This window comes from Ictidomys tridecemlineatus, chromosome 14, assembly GCF_052094955.1.
Source record: "Ictidomys tridecemlineatus isolate mIctTri1 chromosome 14, mIctTri1.hap1, whole genome shotgun sequence".
Taxonomy (NCBI): Eukaryota; Metazoa; Chordata; class Mammalia; order Rodentia; family Sciuridae; genus Ictidomys; species Ictidomys tridecemlineatus.
This window is the reverse complement of record NC_135490.1, coordinates 63,321,837-63,342,885: the sequence shown is the minus strand read 5'-3', so window position 1 is coordinate 63,342,885 and position 21,049 is coordinate 63,321,837. Positions and strand designations below refer to the sequence as shown.

Below are 21,049 nucleotides of genomic sequence, written 5' to 3'. Positions count from 1 at the left end.
CAGCACTCGCCTGAGACAGGGCGAGCTTCATGATGTGTAAACCTGTTGGCCGCCACAGCCTGAGTTCCCTGTTCCCTTTACTGCCCTCTTCCAACCCTGGCGATAGAGATTTAGAGAACTGCTCAAAGGCCTGGGCTCCAGATACCCTCTAGTCACATGCAGGTCCTGAGACTCTCACTGTTGGCCACCTGGATGATTCTAAAGCCTTAAACTTAATACACCAACTCCTTCACTCCTTACTTTAACCAGCTTCCTACACATCTGCTTCAAACTCACAGATCATTTCCCCTCCGCCCTCTTATCGGTTACCCTGCCAACTTCCCCATCTGTCAGTGGCCCCACATCCTCTCCCCAGCCAACCAGGTACTAAACTTTTTTTTTTTAATCTTAAGTACTTATACCTCACTATATTTAAAGAAATATAACTAGATATGTAACTTATTCCTAACAAACCTATAAACAAATAGAAAATTACTATGATATACACACACTGTTAAAAACTGAATTGGAAAAACATCATTACTTTATTGTGACATAAGGTTATTTTCATGTTTTGTTTATTATTTTGAATTAAGTATTAGCAAAACGCGCAACACAGGAAAAGTTAATTTGAAGTTTTTTCTTCCATGGTCACTTAATAAAGACAGCTAATCTTTTTATAATTAGCCAACATACCATCCTAAACCAATTAATTTTATTAGCCTGAAGAAATTAAGTGAAATAAGGTAAAAAAAATTCACCATTCATTTACAAAACAATTAGTATATTATTTGTTGTTCAAAGTCAATGAATAATATTGAGTACCTCCTATTTTTCCAGAATCTAAAAAACATAGTTGTTACCTTACAGGATTCTCAAAAACATTCTTTCAGATAGATAATAGTATATTTAACAGATAAGAAAAACAAGAATCAGACTGATAGGCACCCACTCAACATCACAGGCAGTAACATTCATTATGAAAATTGTCAGAAATTTTCAGAAAACATCAATTTTCACATTTGGGCTGTTACCACAAAGTCTTGGCTTTACACTTTTTTCCTTAAAGTTGTATAGATACAGTGTTTTCACTAATAAGATCTTTACTGTTCTTTCTCAAGTAAACAACTTAGTCTTCCTAAGTATCATCATCACCACTTATCTGTAATTTCTTGCTTATAAATTTTAATTAAATATACATTAAGTGGGAATGTATAGTATTAAGTATTGCTTTATCTGTTTGGATTTCAAAAATGGCACAGGCATGCACACTTTAGAAACTATACCTATTAGGAAACAGATATGAACTATTATTTCTAAAATATATATATATAAAATTAACCTCATTAGCTGGGCATGGTGGTGCATTCCTGTAATCCTAGCAGCTCTGGAGGCTGTAGCAGATGGATTTTGAGTTCAAAACCAACCTTAGCAACTTAGTAAGGCCCTAAGCAACTTGGCAAGACCCCATCTCAAAATAAAAAACAAACAGGGCTGGGGATATGGCTCAGGATTTAAGTGCCCTGGGTTCAACCGATGGTACCAAAAAATAAATATATTTAAAATTGAAAAATAAATTAACTTCATTAAAGTTTTTGGTTTATAAATATAACTATAGAGGACATTAGGAAGATACACGTATAACACATACATCACACATACCATGTTGGTCAGCTATGCAGTGATTCTACTTCACCCCTTAGTTGGTCAACAAGCCCACCATTTTCTTCCTTCTTGTGGCCTTTAAACCTGCCCCCTCCTCTCAGTTCCTACCACTTACCTCCCCAGATATAGAGGAAGCTCTTGATCAATTCTGAGCTGTCACCTCCAGCCTCGGCTCTCCCTACCTCCCTATCCATCTTGATATCACTGCCAGAACAAACTTTCTTAACAAATGACATCTCTGTAGCACTTGAGAATTTATCAAAGTACTTTCACATACCTTATTTTATTTAACCTTCATAGCAACTATGTTGCAGGTAGACATCATTGATATCATTATTATATATTACAGATGAGGACAGGAGGTTCAAAAAGTGCATGTTTCCTTAATGAATGTATTCATCATATTGTCCCGTGCTTAGCTGACACAATCAGTAGAAATGGACTCCAAAGCAAAATCTAACTTGCAGCCCCTCTCCCAAATATATAACAGCCTGCTTCGTCTTAGAGACACAATTTTAATAAGAAAAATGGCATTCTTTTGTATAAAATTAAATACATAGAGATGTACAAAATAGATATATTAAAAAAATATTGAAAGTTAAGGTCTAAAGCAAATGCAATAACATCACCAAAGACAAATTTTAAGAAAACTTAGAACAATTTCATCATGGTTTTGCATTAGTAAAACTTAGTAGATCTCTAGCAAGTATCTCTTTGGTTGCTTGGATTTGAATATCAAGTAGTGCTATTGACACAATTGCTCCAAAGATCTTCTTAGCTATCTATTTGTTTGTTTATTCATTTATTTATTGGTGCTAGGAATTGAAACCTAGGGACTTATGCACACTAAGCACACATTTTACCACTGAGCTACATCCCAGCCCTTAATTTTTTAAAATTTAGATAAAGAACATGCTGTTATAAAAGCAAGACTTGCTTAATTTTTTAAATTAAAGTGTTACTAGACAAAATGAAATTCCATATACAGCATTTTATGTTAGTTCTCAAAAAAGGCCACACAATTTTAAATTCTAAAAACTTTAGTTTAATAATAATTTAATCCTTAGAAAGAACTTTCATTTTGTAAAACTTTAGATCTGTTACTTTTTTTTTTTCGTATGGTACTAGGGATTGAACCCAGGGATATCCTACCACTAGGTTACCTCCTCAGCCCTTTTGGAACTTTTACCCCAAAGGATTCTGTATTTTTACTCTAATGAAATATATTAAAAAAGCACATTAGCAAACCTCTTTTTTTTTTTTTTTTCTGAAGATCAAACCTAGGACCTTGCACATACTAGGACAGGGCTCTTTTTTTTACTACTGAGCTACACCTCCAAGCTCTTTTTATTTTGAGTCAGGATCTCTCTAAATTTCCCAGGCTGGTCTGGAACTTATAATCCTTCTGTCTCAGCCTCCTGAGTAGCTGAGAGTACAGGTGTGTGCCACTGTGCCTGACTACATATCAGCCACTCTAATGAACTTTTTCAATAAAGTGTTGTTTTTTTTTTAATCCTCCAGCCAGTTTGAATGAATGGTAGTTCTTACATAATGTGTTACACTAGTTCAGATTAAATATTTTCTAATAATCATTTCTGATACAAAAATTTCTTCCTTTCATAGTATCCAAAGGCCCACTCTGAGGTGAGAGAAGCCTGGGCCCTGAGTTTCTTGGAGAAAATCAGTAAGTTGACATGTTCTCTCTTTACAAAGAGATGGGACAGAGAGAGCTATTCTAGTCCCAAAGGAAGAGGATTGATAGGCAACAAACATGCTGCTCCATTCTTCTCAAAAGGAACTATATCCTTAACCCACAGGTGCTTCTCAAGAGAACAGTGGCTCATAAGGTTTTTTGTTTTTAAATGGCAGAGGCCCTGGGCTCTGATGGGAACCTTTCCTCCCCCTCTGCCACCAACGGTAGTGGGCCAGGGCTCGGTTGGCCTCAGCCATCTTGTGCATATCGTGCTTCCTCTTGATCACGGGGCCTTGGTTGTGAAAGGCCTGCAACAGCTCATGTGACGGCTTCTCTGGCATCAATGTCCGCCGGTGCTGATTCTTTCGGCCTTCAGTGATCATCCACTTCATGGCTAGGAAGTGGCGACGTGGGTCAGCTAGGGGCACAGGGACCTGGTAGAAATGGCCCCCCCGAGGATGGGTACCAGCCCGATTACAGGCTCACAGTTTTTCAGTGCTTGGGGGAAGATGGTGTAGGGGTTGCGTTTGGTACTTCTCAAACTGCTTCCTTTTCACAGATTCCAGAGTCTGGTTCATGAGAGATCTGGCCAGGACTTTGTTTCCTCCTTTCATCATCATGTTGGTGGATTTACTGATCACCGGGTCTGCAAACACAGAGCTTGTTTTCGTCTCTGGGGCAGCTTTGATGAGCTGAGTTTTCTTGAGCTCCTGGTCCTATTTCTCCTCCTTGGTGAGCTCTGCCACAGACTTGCGGTCCTGTTCCTTGTCAATTAGGGGATCTCTGAATTCAGCACCATAGCGGCTCCACCTCACCTGGGTTTGCCTGTACAGTAATAATTTTGGCTCTGTCCCAAGAGGTAGAAGGACCTCCCCCAAACAGGTCAGGAAAGCTTCCTCCCTAGAAGCAGACTGACAGTACGCAGCAAGCCCGGCGCCAATCCTGACCAGCCTAGCAGAGCCTTCAGTGGGGGGGCAGCCATCTTGGCCGGCCACGAGGACCCCCTCAATAAAAGTGTTACCATGGACGGTTGGTCTGCTAATTACACAAAATCCATGAATATAAAAAATAAAAACTGAACAAAAATAAATGAATATAAAATTAAGTTTAAAAATATTTTTAAAACCCCAGAAAAAAAATTTTGCACAAACTATTGCTGAAAAATCTGAAAGTTATCATGATGCTTATATATGCAGAAGATCTCTCTGGATAGAAAAGCAATACTGGCTGCCCTGCTGAGGGGACTCTGACTGGAAGATAGGAGAGGAAGGGAGAAAACTGACACTATGTCGAACTTTCCTATGCTGAATTTTAAGCTACGTACACGTACTGTCCATTTTTAAAAGAACGTTATTGACTGGTTCTTGGCATTTGGGCAAGCTGAAGTACATGATGCAAAAATCTTTTAAATATTGATGGATTTCAACCAAACTTTGCTTAAGGAGATCTCTGATACAGAAGACACAATTTTTTAAATATGCCAATTTTTTGCCCAATCTTTAAGACAATACTGTCCACTATATACATTAATATACTCTCCTCCCATGCTTGCATATTCTCTCCACTAAAATGCAGCCAAATATAGGTTCTGTTGTCAACACTACTAAAACTCTTTGACCCTATCAATAAAAAGAACTGATTTCAGTTCACTTGGGAAAAAGAGAGAGAGAGAGAGAGAGAGAGAGAGAGAGAGAGAGAGAGAGAGAGCAAGCAGAGAGCTTTCATTGGGCTCCCAGATTTACCAGGAGAGATGCAATATTTTGGATATTATGTTGATCCAGAATTCACATGCCCTTTGGAAAGTAAATGCATCTAAGTATTTTTAAAGAAAGAAAAAAATACATCTTACAAAGTACATTTGACAAGAACAGCAATCTAGTGCAATACCATCCCAGCCTCTGTTTACCCCTCGTTCAAGGCCATATAATTTAGTCTTGTAATTACTTAGCCTCATGGGCATTACAGAGGTTGAACACCAGCATTACTGTGCAATTAAAACATAGTTCATTACTCTGTAGGTCACTTTAATGAAGTAGAGCAGCCCTAATTAAGGAATTTTATCTCTTCCATCATGATAGAGACCAACATTAAGTTAAAATACAACTGCTAAAGGCTAGGGCTCAGTGGTAGAGCACTTGACTAGCACATGCAAGGCACTGGGTTTGATCCCCAGGACCAAAAAAAAAAAAAAAAAGAAGGAAAGAAGAAACTGGTAGTGCCATAACATCATGAAATTGTTTTTAAAGAAAATACAGCCAATGTTTATTTCTAATCAAGAATGATTTGTTTGCATGTAAGATGAGTCAGTTAGAAAGAGATCTGCTGTATAAGATCACACCTATAATCAACAATATGGTGTTGCACACTTAGAAATTTGTTAAAAGGATAGCTCTCATGTTAAATATGCTTACTTCAACAAAAAAGGATTATTTTGTGTGCTTGATGCTGCTAGCATATTGACTTTAAATTGCTTCAGCCAAATCAGTGGTCACAATCAATAATATTGAAAACCTTAATATAGAGGGGTTCTTTTTAACTAAAACCTCAAATCCTTAATTTACCACATGGATTCTAAATTTTGCCTAAGATTCAAGGCTGTACTTGGTCCCTGCTATGTTGGGTTTTTGTTGTTGTTGTTGTTTTGTGATACTGGGATCTAGCCCAGGGCTCATAAGTGCTAAGCAAGCACTCTACCACTGAACTACCTCCCCAGTCCTTTTGCGATATGGTCTTGCTAAGTTGCCCAGACTGGCTTCAAACTTGTGATTCTCCTGCCTCAACCTCACAAGTCACTGGCGTTATAGGTATGCACCCCACACCTGGCTATCCAATATCCTGGCTACTGTGTTCTGATCCCTAATATTCCCCCACTGCATGCCCCACTAACAGGTACTATTGCTAATATCCCAAATTCTCTCAGCTCAGCTTCAGAGCCTGCTGGAAGCCATGTGCCCACACATGGAGAGCTGCGGTTAGTGACTGTCCAGCTTGGGCACATCAAAGCCCAACTCTCTAGGTAAAACTCTGAAGCTTAGCTCTCCCCAGAACTATCATCAGCCACAAGACTTCCATCTGAGCTCATGCCCTTGTCTGATTTCCTCCCTTTTCTATCCTGTTTCCCCCACTCTCCTAACAATCCTCACGGGAATGTTTTCTTCATGGAAAAAACTTGACCACAAAGCATTGTCTGGGTGCCTGATTCCTCATGTTATGGTTTCGATATGGTGTCCCCCAAAAGCTCAGTGTGAGGCAATGTAAGAAGGTTGGAGGAAAAATGATGGGGTTATAACCTTAACCTAATCAGTGTACACATCCCTGATCAGATTAACTGAGTGGGAATTGAGGTGGAAGGGTGTGGCTGGAGGATGTGGGAATTGAGGCCTTGGGGTATATATTTTGTATCTGAAGAATGGAGTTTCTCTCTGCTTCCTGATCACCACACAAGGTGCTTCCATCTGCCACGCTCTTCCACCAGGTTGTTCCTGTCTCATCTGGAGCCCTGAGGACCATGGAACCGGCTGTCTACAGATTGAGACCTCTGAAACCGTGAGCTCACATAGAATCTCTTCCTCTTCTACAGTTGTACTGGTCGGGTCCTTGAGTCATAGCAGCAAGAAAAGCTGACTAAGACACCTCAGAACACGGGCTTCTTCTGGGGAACTCAACCGTAAGCACCCCTCTAACCAGGGAAACCCAGGTGCCCTCCTCTGCCCCCGTAACAACTGTTGTTTCCCTCCTCTCCCTCCTCCTCTGTGCTTAGGACACAGTGGGGACAGCAATCAAACGAGACCCTGTACGGGAAAACATTTCAAAACCTGCAAAATGCTCTACAAATGTGAACAATATAAAGTAATCATCACTCTAATCTCACCCATCCTTCAAGATCTGGCCCCAGTGTGTCACCTCCTCCTTGAAGGGGTAACCCACAATTCTCCCTACCCCAGTTGTGCTTCATCGTCTACCTCCCCACCTGCAATGTAAGCTCCATGAAGCCAGAGACTGTCTTGCACACTGCTGTGGCCCCAGCATCTAGACTGGTGTCTGACACATTAGACAAGTTTAGTAAATATGTGCTAGGTAATGTTGTTAAGCTCCAGGATCTCTGACTCTCAGGCCTGCAGGAAATGAAGGGTTAAAAGTCATATTAAGGATTGTCTAGACTGGGTATAGTCTGGAAGAGAAATGACTTCCTAAGACACAGATCAACTGAGTGGAGGAGCCAAGGCTACAGCCTGGATCTCTTGTCTCTCAAGCCTGAGAAATTTCCACATGAGGCTCCACCTTCAGGCCCTACATCTTCCTCCCACAGGCAGCAGCAAAAGAAAAATCCTAAAAGAAAAGAAAATTTCTTGCTCCTGAATCAAACATTGACATCTTGATGCCACCTACATCACAGCTACTCCCGAGGCAGGAGACCACTGGAACCCAGAAGTTCAAGGCCAGCCCGGGTAACCCAGCAAGACCTTATCTCTTTTTAAAAACAAAAGAAAACAAAACATTTTTTTTTAGTTGTAGATGGACATAATATCTTTGTTTTATTTATTTAATCATTCATTCATTCATTCAATGTGACGCTGAGGATCGAACCCAGTACCTCATGCATGCAAGACAAGTGCTCAACCACTGAGCTACAATCCCAGCCCAAGACCGTATCTTTTTTTTCTTTTAAATGTTTTTCTAGTTATACATGGACACAATATCTTTGTTTATTTATTTTTACGTGGTGCTAAGGATCAAACCCAGGACCTCATATGTGCTAGGCAAGTGCTCTGCCACTGAGCCACAACCCCAGCCCAAGACCTTATCTCTTGATAGAAATAAAATGTTGGCATGTGGGTACTGGCATCAGCAACAGATGATACCCTCTCTTGTTACAATGATGCATTACAATTATTAGAGATATATAGCTTTGTGTGTTCTGTTCTCATCTCCCTGACTAAACCTGAAGCTTCCCAGTGGCAAAGATCTCCTTGAATTCACCTTCCACATCATCTACAGGACTGAGCACCAATATCATAAAAAGGAAGAAAGTGACAAATGTGGCTCCAACCCTGGCTCTGCACTTAACCACCTATGTGACTGTGAACAAGGAGGGATAACAATCCCAAGGGCCTGAGATTATCAAGAGGATTTCATGAGATAACACATACAAAGCATTTCACACAATGACTGGTATATGATAACCACTCAGTAAGGAAACTGCAGTTAGTAATTAACAGCAATGCAGTCAACAGCTGTAGAGACAGACGGAGTGAACACCAACTACCAGGTAAAGATTGGAGACCTGGGTTCAGAGAATCTCTGCTTATTAATGCCTGTCCAATGATGAAGATACCAACCACATCAGGTTCTCCTTTTCCCTATAAAAGATGTTCAAAGACCAAACATAGTTCTCAATACCTCTCCCCACAACCCCAGGGTGCCCCATGCTGCACAACTTCCATCTAGTTGGGCCCTGTCTTTAATCCCAGGAGGGCAGTAATACCATGCCATACTTCCTAAGGACCTGCCTTCTGACAGTCTATTTCCCCGGCCCTCTTTAGTTTGCTCATTCGTTCATTTATTGAGAATACATTTATCAAAGCTGGATGCTCTGCATCAAAAGCTAAATGTGACAAGCTCTCTGCCCTCGAGGTCTGAGATCCTCCAGCTTCTCTTTCTTAATCAGAGACTACCATTGAAGGCTTTTTTTCTTCTGAGGACTCCAAATGACTGTCTAATTATTAGCAATCATGGCAATGGCACTGGAGTCACATCTTCAGGCTTAGAATCCTGGCTCTGCCACTTTCTTATTATATAGCTATGGGCAAACTTCTTCCCCTCTCTGCTCACCTTCCTTAACTTTAGAATGAGCACAACATCTACCCGTGAGACTTGCTGTCAGAATGAAATGAAAACCCAATGAATTGTGCTTGTCATAAAGGAATAAATGTTTGCTAATACCATTTTACAATTTACCAAAACATGCATCCTCAAATCTGGAGCACTTGCTTGGCTATAAACAAAAACAACTAACCCAACAAGAGAAGAAGTAAAATGTTCTAAATTTCCACTATGTATTTCTTTTTAGGCATATGCCAACCCAGCTAGGAAAATCTAAAAGAATCCTTAGCATAGGGCCACAAGTTCTATTTGGTAATTTAAACTCAAAGAAGTTTCTAACACAAAAAGCATCCTGAGAACTCAGTTGGCAGGGAAGAGAAACAGACTGCCCTGAACATCATAGGAACTGCAGAAGATGATCCCACAGAGCCTGGGAGGCACAATATCCAAGGTCAGTGCAGGTTCTGGGCCCAAGTAACAATAACATCAAAAGGTAGGTCACAGTGAGAAAAATCCTAACAGTTGGCAACATTCAAGATCCAAGATAGCGATATTATGGTCCTGGGGTAATCTCTTACTAACAGCCAGACTCTTGTGGCCCAGGGACTGAAGGAGGGTTTAACTCTCAAGGAGGGGCAGTAAGCAGCAGCTGGGCAGGATGACCTCAGCAAGTACATTTGGGTTCAGGACAGTGCTAGTAAGGAAGAAGGCATGAAGCAGGTAAATCAAGATGAAAAGATTTTCAAAATAACCTTCAAATAACCTCAAATGGGCTAACATGGCAAGTGAGTAGGAAAAGGTACATCAAGTGGGGAAAGCAAAGAGGAAATAAGATCCAGGGATCCTAAGTCCCCCGGGACTCTACCTTAGTGTGGCAGAAGCTCAGACAATTGGCAACAAAGAATTAATTCCAAACCCCTCCAGTGGGAAAAGTACATTAGCATTTCCTTTTACAATGATTCTGTGGACCCAGATGTGGGGGCCTGCACAGAGTAAAGATGGAAAATGATGTAGCAGCATCTGAAGGTAAACCAGGACCAAAACAAGCAGAGGGTGTAACAACGTCCATATGCAGGACCCAAAGTGAACCCCCAAAACTGAATGCTCAAGTGAGAATAAGTGATAAAGCTGGAGTAGGGCTCAGTGATAGACCACTTGCCTAGCATGTGCAAGGCCCTGGGTTCAACCTTCAAGAACTGCAAAAAATTAAGTCAATAAAGAAAAAAAAAAAGTAAGTGACAGGGTTTTCAGAGATGTGGGGTGAAATGTGGAGCACAGCTTTAAGTCTTCCTGGAAACGGCAATTCACAGCAGCTTTCTGCATATGGTTTCTGTATCTATAACATTTTTGCTCAGCCATCAAATCCAGAGGACAAATGCCAAAGGTCTCTAGAGGACTGAACCCTGGATAATGACTTACAAAGATTCACATGACCCTTTTTCCACATCACATCTTAAAGCAAAAATCTATCCCCCAATACTCAGATCTTCCTTTTTCTAAGCCTCTGAACAGAGCCAAATCCCAGCCCCCACATCCTCCTCCCTCCCCACGTAGCCATGACCCATGATCTCGCTGTTCAGAAGCCATGTCAAGTCCTCACAGCCTCATTCCACCAAACTGCCCCGGGGCAGTGGGAAGGAAAGAGTTAGTAGCACTCCACGCCAGAAAGAAAAAAACCAAAAACTTAAGTTCTCAAAGTACAATTTTTTTCTAAATCAGTGATGACTGCAGGCATTGCAATAAAAATTAGGTGGCCCCCATCTTTGTGCCTGTCACAAAATGCTAAGGACACTGACTGTGTCCTTTCCTAGATCAATTACAAAGCCTGCGACTCAATGTTCTCATCTGTAGTGTGAGGAAGCAAAATAGGTGAACTCCAAGGTCACTTCCAACCCAGGCAGGACTCTATGGACTTCCTGATTCAGGAGACCATTAAAGCCCAACATTTGTCCACCTCAGGGAACCAGGTCACATTCTCTGCTAGGGAGGGGCCCCAGACTGGAAGAGCAGGAGTAGCCACCAAGCCACATCCCTTACAAGAGGGTAAGAGGAAACACGGCAGTCCTGGGAGCCTGGAGCCAGCCTGGCCGGCCTCTGCCTGACTTTTGCAAGTGTTAAATTCTTGGTGCATGAGAAAAGGCAACAGTTCTAGGTTCAGCAGAGCTTCTTTCTCCCCAGGCTAAGATCTGAGAGGGTTTTGTTTGTTTTGGGTTTTTTTAATGTTGGAGACTGAACCCAAGACTTTGTGCGAACAACATGCTCTACCACTCAGCTACAACCCCAGCCCTTGAATTTGTGTGTGTGTGCCTGTCTGTCTGTGCATGTATGTTGTGTGCCTGTGTGGCAGAAGGCTTCTCCCTTCTTACTGACCAGCAGGTTTGTGTTGCCATGAGATGAAGTTCTAATCCCACTTGCATTCCTCCCAGGCAGTGATGGGCAGCCAGCTTCCCTGCCCCTTTTCCACTTAGCCTCTCACCTGGGGGTTGTCCATGTACCACAGGAGGCAGTTGGCCTGGGTGTCCAGAATAAAGTACCTCCGCAGGAACTTGCCGCTGTTCTCATTCTCCTCGATGTCCAGAAACCCACAGATTCGGTTCTGCCGATCCACATAAGGCATTCCTGGGCTCTGCTCACATCACCCTGCATGGCAGGAGGGAGGTGCTGGTGAGGAGGCTGAAGCAGGACCTGTGGGAACCTCACCTCTCCCTGGCTTGACTCACTTCTGCAAGAGGCTGGGTTGGGACACCCGTTCATCACCTTCCTTCCCTAGGTTAGGAAGTGTCCCACCCTAACCAGACCCCAGTGGAAACTTCTACCAACTCAATGAAGAGTTATCAGAATCCACTAACATGTATTCAACTAACTTTCCCAAGGCAACTGACTTTGCCAAGCATAGTCAGCATCAAGCACTTTACATATACAGAAGGATACAAGCTTAGACTATAGATCTGGGGCCAGGTTCAAATTCCAGTTCTGGACACTTATTAATTGTGAGGCCACATTTTTTTTTTTTTGGTAGTGCTGGGGATTGAACCCAAGGCCTTGCACATACTAGACATATACATAAGATTTTGACTGCAAGTTAAGTGCTTAGGCACACAGTAAGCACTTCATAATAGTAGCTATTATTATAACTCTGCACAAAAGCCTTATGAAGTCAGTGGAGCATAATTCATTTATACATGAAGAAACTATCTCAGAAAGAACTTAAACTCCAATTCAAATCATGGATAAAATTCTGCCAGGAATTTATTCAGAACAGCAGCCCCTCCCACTCCATGAAGGCACCTCAGGATTAAACATGGAAGAGTTTCTGGAGCCTTGTGGCAAGTTCATATCCCTCAGCCCTAGCCTGGTAGCACTTACCTTACTTTAAGGTTATGGGCTAAACTGTATTCTCCCAAAATTTATTTGAAGTCCTAACCCCAGGACCTCACAATATGACTATATTTGGACACAAAGTTTTTAAAGTGGTCATTAAATTAACACAAGGTCATAGGGTAGGCCCTAGTCCATTATGATGGATCCTTACAAGAAGAGAAAATCTGGATACAGAGGGAAGACTACATGAGATGCAGAGAAAAGATGGCCATCTACAAGCCAAGAACAGAGGCTGGAAAAATCCTTCCCTTCTGACCTCAGAAGAAACCAACCTCTTATCACAATTGCATGGACTTTCAGCCTCCAGAACTGTGAGAAAATAAATTTCTGTTGTTGAAGCTACTCGTCTATAGCACTTTGTTACAGTCACCTGAGGAGACTCATGCAGCTGCCCAGCTGTTACTTATTGAAACAATGATGAATCAGAACAAAGTCCCAAGCCCTGCGTACTTTCACTGATTCCAGAATACCACCTCTGGTAATGTGAGATGAGCCAACCATCAAACCTCTCTCTCTTTTCTCTAGAATTTCCATGGGCCTTTCTGAAGGGCAAAAGGAAAGGGCAGAAGTTCTATTGTCCTCCCCAGCAAGAAGGAGCACCTTGCAACAACTAGAGACACCCCATCTGAATGCACACACTGTATAGAACAGGACCGGGGCCCCACAGGGTTACAGAGCACCACATGACATCCAGATTTTCAAAAACAAGTAACACCCAAAAAACCCTAACTGACTCCAACACAGCAAATTCCATAATGGCTCACCAAGGTCCAGCAAAGGTGTAAGATAGCTGGCAAAGGCTATCCTCCATGACATGACACTGGGTCAGGAAGCAAGCTCTAGATATGACAGCCCTAGTCTTCCAGACCCACAGCAGGGCAGTCCCCCAGAGTAGGGAGACACATTCTCAAGATTTCAAGCTAAAGGTGGTAACTAGTGCTATGGTCTATTCTCTGCCACCTCTGTAAGGGCCCTGAAGTGTCAAGAGGTTGCCCCAAGAGAAACTCACATACACACACAAATACACACCCCAGTGAACAGCGGTCAGGTAAAGCTCAGGTCAGAATCCCAAGAGGAACAGAAGATGCAACTGTCAAGCGGAGGCATCAGGAGATCCCAGGGCTACTCACTGGGGAGGAAAGAGAATGGGAGAAGCAAAAGAGTAAAGCCCAAAGAAACAGGGCAAAGATGCAATAATGCAGCCAGGAAGGGAGTAGAAGGAGAAGTAAAAGAAGAGGTGAGAAAAGGATAAAAAGTGGGAAGAGGAGCTGAGGGACTGGGGCTATATCTCAGTGGTAAAGCTCTTGCCTCTCATGTGTGAGGCACTGGGTTTCATCCTTAGCACCACATAAAAATAAATAAAGAGGAGGAGGAAGCAGCATAGCAGAAGTAGAGGGCAAGAGTGGGGGAGGGGATACCCCTGCACAAAGTACCACCAACTACATTAGCAGCACATATAGGGAAGGAGATCATCAGCCCTCCACCATGAAAACCAGGCCAATTACCTGATACCAAACCAGTCCCAGAGGCAGAATTTGCAGGGGCTACAAAATTCTTGCTACTCCTCTGACATCTCTAAGAAAAATCACACAAAACTACAGTGGAAGAATAAAGCTGTCTTTGAGCCCTGTGAGGAAACACAGTGTCCAACTTGAGGCTGGAATTCAAACTTCCCTTTTCAGCCTACAGGAGTAACAAATGCCTGTCCTTTCTTAAACCAGAAGTTTGGAAAAGGCATTCTTTCTACATCCTCTAAAAGTCTACTTGTGTTGAGGGGAATTCCCAATTGCATGGATCCACAGGGAAGGGGAAACTCTCATGGACCCCCCCCAAAAAAGAAAAAGAATTCCCGTTACAACATCTCCTGACTGTGGATCTATCCCCAGGGTGGGGAAAGCTGCTCAGATGTCCTGAGAAGCAGCTGAGTCACAGAGCTCATCAAGAATGTGGGAGGTGGGGGATGGATCAGCTGCAGGAGAACCAAGCATTACACGGAAATGTGGTTATAACTAACCAACCTACGCAGGAGCCACACGCTCAAACGATGGTGCATGACACAAACCTGAGGTCCAAAGCCCCAGTCCTCTGATGGATCCTTTAGGTCCCTTTGAATATCCTTTGTCACAACAGCTGCTAAGAACTGGTTCACAGAGCCTGCTGTCCCAAGGCCCCCAAATCCCCTGCTTTGCCTCTTCAACCATGTCACTATCTCTTCTATGTAGTTCTCTAGTGGCTTCTCTTCTTCATAGAAGCCTCTGTGAAAATTATCTCTGCCACTCCTCCCCAGCCTCCAACTGAGCAGTGAAGGAAGCAATGGGGTACTAGCAATTGGTATCCAAAGTAGGTAACAACTACACACACACACACACACACACACACACACACACACACACACACACACACACAGAGTCAGGCCTCTCTGCTCCTATGCATTCAAGAAACCACAGACCAAAAATATATTTTTTAAAATTATACTGTACATATATATTTCTGTTTTTATTCCATAAGTAATACCACATAAGTAAATACAGTATAAGAATTGTTTTCTTAGCATTTACATTGGACTATGTATTATAAATAATCTAACGATGATTTAAAGTCTACAGGAGGATATGCATTTGTTACACACAAAGATTGTATCATTTTATATAAGGAACTTGAGTATCCATGGATTTTAGAATCCATGGGGGTCCTAGTACCAATCCCTCAAGTATACTGAGAGATGACTTTACTCTTATCAAAAAATTCCCTTACCAAGACCAGGACAAAGCTTTAAAATGTCCTTCCAACTTTCACAATAGTGCTTCAGTTATAGAGTTTTAATCAGTTTTCTAACTGAAAAAATCACTTATCTTGAATTGTACTTTTTTTTTTTTTTTTTTTTTTTTGGTGGTGCTAGGGATCAAACCCAGAGCTTCATGCATACTAGTCTAGTTCTTTACCACTGTGTTATACCCTGGGCCATTAAACTCCATTTTACTATGTCTCCTGGGACAACGCAGAAAGTGTTCATGCTGGCTTAGAGTACCAGAGCACCCTCTCTCTAGTTGGTCCCTTTTCCTGGGACCTAATATCACAATGAATACATTCAGCAAGTAGTTTCCTCCACACAGGCTGCCCACCAGGAGCATAGAATATCTGTAACAGAAGGAACTTCAACCACCCCACTGGATACCCTGTCTTTCCAAAACACAAAAACTCCTGAATTTTCTTAGTTTTTGTACAAAAAATCATAATGTAACAAGGTTGGAATGTTTTTTAGAACCATTCTAGCCAACATGCATGCTTATGTAAGCTTCTTCATGTCTCTATCCACAAAACTGACCTTTTTTACATTTATAATATTATCAATATTTTCTACATTGGTATGTGTTTATAATCAGTTTTTAACAGCTGCATAACATTAGTGCCCTGATTTTATTGTTTCTCTACAATTAGACTGGTTATAGCCAATTTTTTTGCTCTTAAAAATGATGCTAAAACATCATATTTTTGTGCCTTATTTCTTCTTTTACATGGAAAGAACATAAATTTCAAATAACAATATGACTAGATCATAGTCTATGATCTTTTATAATAATTCTTGAGACCTATTACAAAATTGTTTTCTAAAAATATTTCTAAAAATATCTATTTCTGTTGCAACAATATACTGTTAACATCACTATAATCTTACATACATTGAAAGTCCTCATTATTTTAAACTGTTGCTAGTTTGAAACATATAATGATGACTAGAGAGAGTTAACATTTGTTCATGTTTATTTTTTACTTCTTCTACCTTCTAAACTTAGGCAAAAGCAAGGGTGTGTGTGTGCACATAAGCTCCTTGTTTGTATGTCTGTCTCTAACACACACACATACACACACACACACACACACACACATACACACACACGGACATGCATGTCCCACTTACCAAACCAAACCAAAACGTGGCCCTATATAATTCAAATAACTAAATAATGTATTTTAGTAAAAAACAAAATAAGAGGGAAGCTTTATATGATCCAGATTTCTTCAGTAGAATATAATTTCCTAATTATGTAATGCAAATGAAAAATAAGTTAAATGTTTAATTAAAGGTAAAAGTGAACCTTAGAATTTGTATGGAGTCACCCCTTAATCAGCACCAGAAGATGAGTTAAATGGTAATTCACTGAGATTCCTGACTGGAATCTCATGAGGAAGCTCATGAGGAGAGTCAGTAGCTGCTTTCCCTACACTGAAATGAGGGCTCCAAAATATTTCTTCTACTGCCCACTTCAATGTCCTAGGTTCTACCATCAGGAAGGTTCAAACCAAGATAAAACTGCCCCGCAATAGAGATCTTCATCAGGCCTTCATTATAATATACAAGGAGGGCTGGGACACAGACTCTGAGAAAATAGAATATACTCCAGGTAGGAGACAGAGACACTAAAAGAGATAAAACATAAAGAAAAGACTGATGCTTAAAACAGATGCCATCCACTTGAAAACATGTCCTAAGATTTTTATACACCCGGGACTAGAGGATAAACCTCTCTGGAAAGCAAGTTGGCAATATGTAACAAGACAGCTAAAAATGTCCAGGTCTTTGACCCAGTAATTCTGCTTTTAGGATTTCATCCAAGTAAATAAACAAAAATGCAAATAAAGATTAAAGTCAAAAGATGGTAACTGTGACAGAATCTATGACCACAAAAAAAAAGTTTAAAAACACCCGAATATTCCAATAATCAGGGGTATTTAAATTCTGAGATATTCACATAAGAAAATTTATACAATTATTTAAAAACTGTATTTTCAAGTAATTTCAAATAAAATTTAGAAAACCACCATAACAGAATAAGTTTTTTTAATATTTATTTTTTAGTAGTAGTTGGACACAATACTTTTATTGTTTATTTTTATATTGTGCTGAGGATTAAACCCAGGGCCCTGCACCTACTAGGCTCTCCTGCTGAACCACAATCCCAGCCCGGATAACAAGTTTTTTGAAGGCATAAAATGATGTATATAATCTCAATATCATAATGTGCATAATATATTATGTATAATATGATCCCAATTATATAAACATTATTTTTGTATTCCTATGTATAAATTTTTAAAAAGACTAGGTATACAGTCACCCGACTATTAATGGGTATTATCTATGGTTTATAGGTGAATTTTATTTATTCCTGTATGTTTTTCCATATCTTTAAATTTCCTACGGGGAACATGTGTTACTTTTATTTAGCAGAAGAGAAAGCTATTTAATTCCACAAATACTCCCACCCTCTGCATACAGTTTTGAAGTTGAGAAAAAATTTCTCAATCCTGGGGAGTACACTAGCAAATAAAACCTTGCCTAAATTATAGCTCTCTTGGGACTTTTTTTGGTGTTTTGAGGATCTAATTCTAAAAAATCAATATCTCACACATCACAATTACCCGAGTCAGATACCTGCCCAATGGGCTTCACACTCTCCAACTTATTTGGGTGTCTTATTTCCTGTTGCCATCGATTCTTAGGAGTGTCTCATCCTCTCCCTTGCTAGTTTGGTTCAACCAAATATTCAGACCCACCTGAGCCTCACCATGATCAGTGCTCTGAGAAAAGGAAAGGGTGACCCTGATCAGAACCTCTAGGGGTTTCCCTCTTACAATCTGGAAGATAGGATTGACATTTTTAAATAAATGGCTAGTTGAGCATAGTGGCACATACCTGTAGTCCTGGCTATTCAAGAGGCTAAGGCAGGATTATCAATTGAGCCCAGGGGTTTGGGGCCAGCCTGGACAACTCAGTGAGATCAATTTCAATAACAACAACAATAATAATAATTAATGATAGTAATAGAATGGATGAATAAATGAAGATTTAGATATTTCAATTCTTTTAACAAAAAGCTATCAAACTATTCAGTTATAAAAGCTGTGGTTTGGGGCCAAAGTTGTAGTTCAGTGGTAGAACACTTGCCTAGCACGTGTATGGCCCTGGGTTCAAGTCAGAGCACTGCAAGAAAAATAAAATCATTCACTATAAGAAGAAAATAAAACTGTGTTTTGCTAAATCAGCCATCTTGATTCCTTTATTTTCTTGTTGTTTTTTGTTTTTGTTAATTTGGTACTGAGGATTGAACCAAGAGGCACTTTACTATTGAGATTTAAAAAAAAAAAAAAAAAAACAGGGTTGTACTAAATTGCTTAAGGCCTCCCTGAGTTGCTGAGGCTATTTCCAAATTTGGAATCTTCCTGCCTCAGCCTCCTAAGTTGCTAGGATTATAGGCCTGCATCACCATGTCTGGCTAGCCCCCACCTTTTCTTTTTTGTTTTTTAGAGAGAGAGAGTGTTTTTTAATATTTATTTTTTAGTTTTCAGTGGACACAATATCTTTATTTTATTTTTATGTGGTGCTGAGGATTGAACCCAGCGCCCGGTGCATGCCAGTCGAGCGCGCTACCACTTGAGCCACATCCCCAACCCCTGGCTAGCCCTTTTGATCTTCAAGATAGTTAACACAGTTTGGAGAGACTAAAGAAAGAATAGAGTGAAATATGGGAATATTTATTTGCCTGACTATATTTGAGATCAATAAAAAGGAGAGAAAATGATAACAGAGATAAAGTCTTCAATAGTACTATTAAAACTACAAAATAATCTACTAAAAAAACCTACTACAACCTCAGTTAAAAACTGAAAAAGAGTTGATTCATTTTTAAAATTTAGAGATTTTTCTTTCTCATTACCCTGTGTTGGCAGGACAGGGACTTCCTGGGATTTTGCTCCAGAAAAAGTCAAGACAGCGCCCCTTGACAAGTCACAGGACATGCAATGAGCATATCTCCTGCTTTGTTAACCCTGCTAAGGCTAACTCTGGAGAAAGCAACAGCAGCAGCAGTAGGCAAGAGGTACCCCAACAAGAAACTGCTAAATTTGTAAGAAGAGAAAGTATACCAGGAAATGACATTTGAGGTGTCAGAGAGATCGGTTAATACAGCCGACTGGAACTGAGGTTAAAGAACAGCTACTCAATTACTGCTAGAATACTTGGGGAACATGGCAGCAGAAAGTCTACTGGTATACAGAAGTGTGTACTGTAGAGCCACAGAGCTCAACCATGCTAACAGCCCAGTAAAAACAACAAAACACAAGCAAAGCTATTTCAGAGCACATCCCTGAGAACAGGCCAAAGATCAGAACTTAGGAAGTGTGGGAGCATCCATTTCCTTCTGCTATAATATCATTGCATTTTGCAACGGTCATAAGAGCAAATTCCAGTAGTCTAATGCAGGAGAATAATGTGAGAGAGAAGGGAATGTACTGAGAACATGTTCCCAGCGGAAGTGCAGGGTGAGGAATGCAAACATCTTCAGGAATGGGGAGGTTCAGAAAGGGTGCCACACTGACCCTGAGATGGCCAAACCCTGCTGGACCCCAGAATTTGGGGGTAGAGGATAAAACACATTCAAGAAAGAATTTTTTAAAAAGAAAAGAATATTGGAGAAAAGGCAAGAGTAAGTGAAAAATGATATCACTGAAATGAAAATGCCAAAAAAAATATTTAAAACACTCATGACCTCTCTCAATAGCAGCCTCATCTAAGAAATGGAGCTGGTAGAGAACACAGACAACAAAGGTTTGCCCAGGGCTCCACCAGAAAGATCACCAGAGCAGGCTGGCAGCCACATTGGGATTATACATAGCCTACAGAAGTAGAGATGCTTGAAATTCAGAATCCTGAAAGTCTTCCCAACTAGAAGACACAATGAATGCAGTTTTACTGCAGGGCTTTCTAACAACAGCTGCATAGAAGGCCCAGAGCTATACTGTGACAACCACAGGACACCAAAACTTGGGCAGTAAGAAAATGAAAAGAAAGTACTATTTCTCCTCCTACAAAGTGTAGGGGGGAAATATCTGTGACCTAGGTACGTCTGTCTGAAAGCATATCTCTTGATTTAGGGAAGGAAGAGGGACTGGGTGTGGCAAGGAGGATGTGCAGGTGACAATGATCAGTATGATTATTTTTAAACTCTGGCAAGAAATGACCATTTAAAAGGGTGTGCTGATTTCAGCTACCCATCTATGTGGAGAGGGAAGTGAAATCACACGGGTTTTAGAGTTGGATGGACCTGGATTCAAATGTGGACAAGCTACTTAACTCTTGTAGGCCTATTTCCTCCTTTGCAAAATGGACATAATTGTTTTATCTACTTCAAAGGGGGCTGAGAGGATTAAAAGAAATAATGTGTGAAAAGTGCTTAACACAAGGACTGACACAGAATAAGCACTGAGTATATACACTTGTTAAAATGTATATTATGCATTGTAGAAGGGGTGTGTGTGTGTGTGTGTGTGTGTGTGAGAGAGAGAGAGAGAGAGAGAGAGGATTATGTGCCTAACAAAGGGTTCATGGTTACCCTTACTATTGCATGTTACCATGGTTAACACTGGACAAGCAGGTGCAGGGTACAGAGGACCTCTCTGCCCTAAAATATCAATGAGCAAATAACAATGGCAGGGTTGTGCCATTGGAAA

General features: G+C 40.8%; 1 protein-coding gene and 1 pseudogene across 4 annotated transcripts in view; both read right to left on the bottom strand.

The window, feature by feature from the left end:
* The window catches only part of Plekha2 (pleckstrin homology domain containing A2), an 83,144-nt gene that overhangs the window by 44,802 nt on the left and 17,293 nt on the right, over positions 1 to 21,049 (bottom strand). For all 4 annotated transcript variants that reach the window (XM_078031240.1, XM_078031241.1, XM_078031238.1 and 1 more), the window contains one exon: positions 11,637 to 11,800. In XM_078031240.1, the coding sequence (XP_077887366.1) occupies positions 11,637 to 11,777 (141 nt within the window). In that variant the 5' untranslated portion in view covers positions 11,778 to 11,800. The remainder of the gene's footprint in view (positions 1 to 11,636; positions 11,801 to 21,049) is intronic.
* LOC144370461 (small ribosomal subunit protein uS7m-like) lies at positions 546 to 5,305 on the bottom strand (annotated as a pseudogene).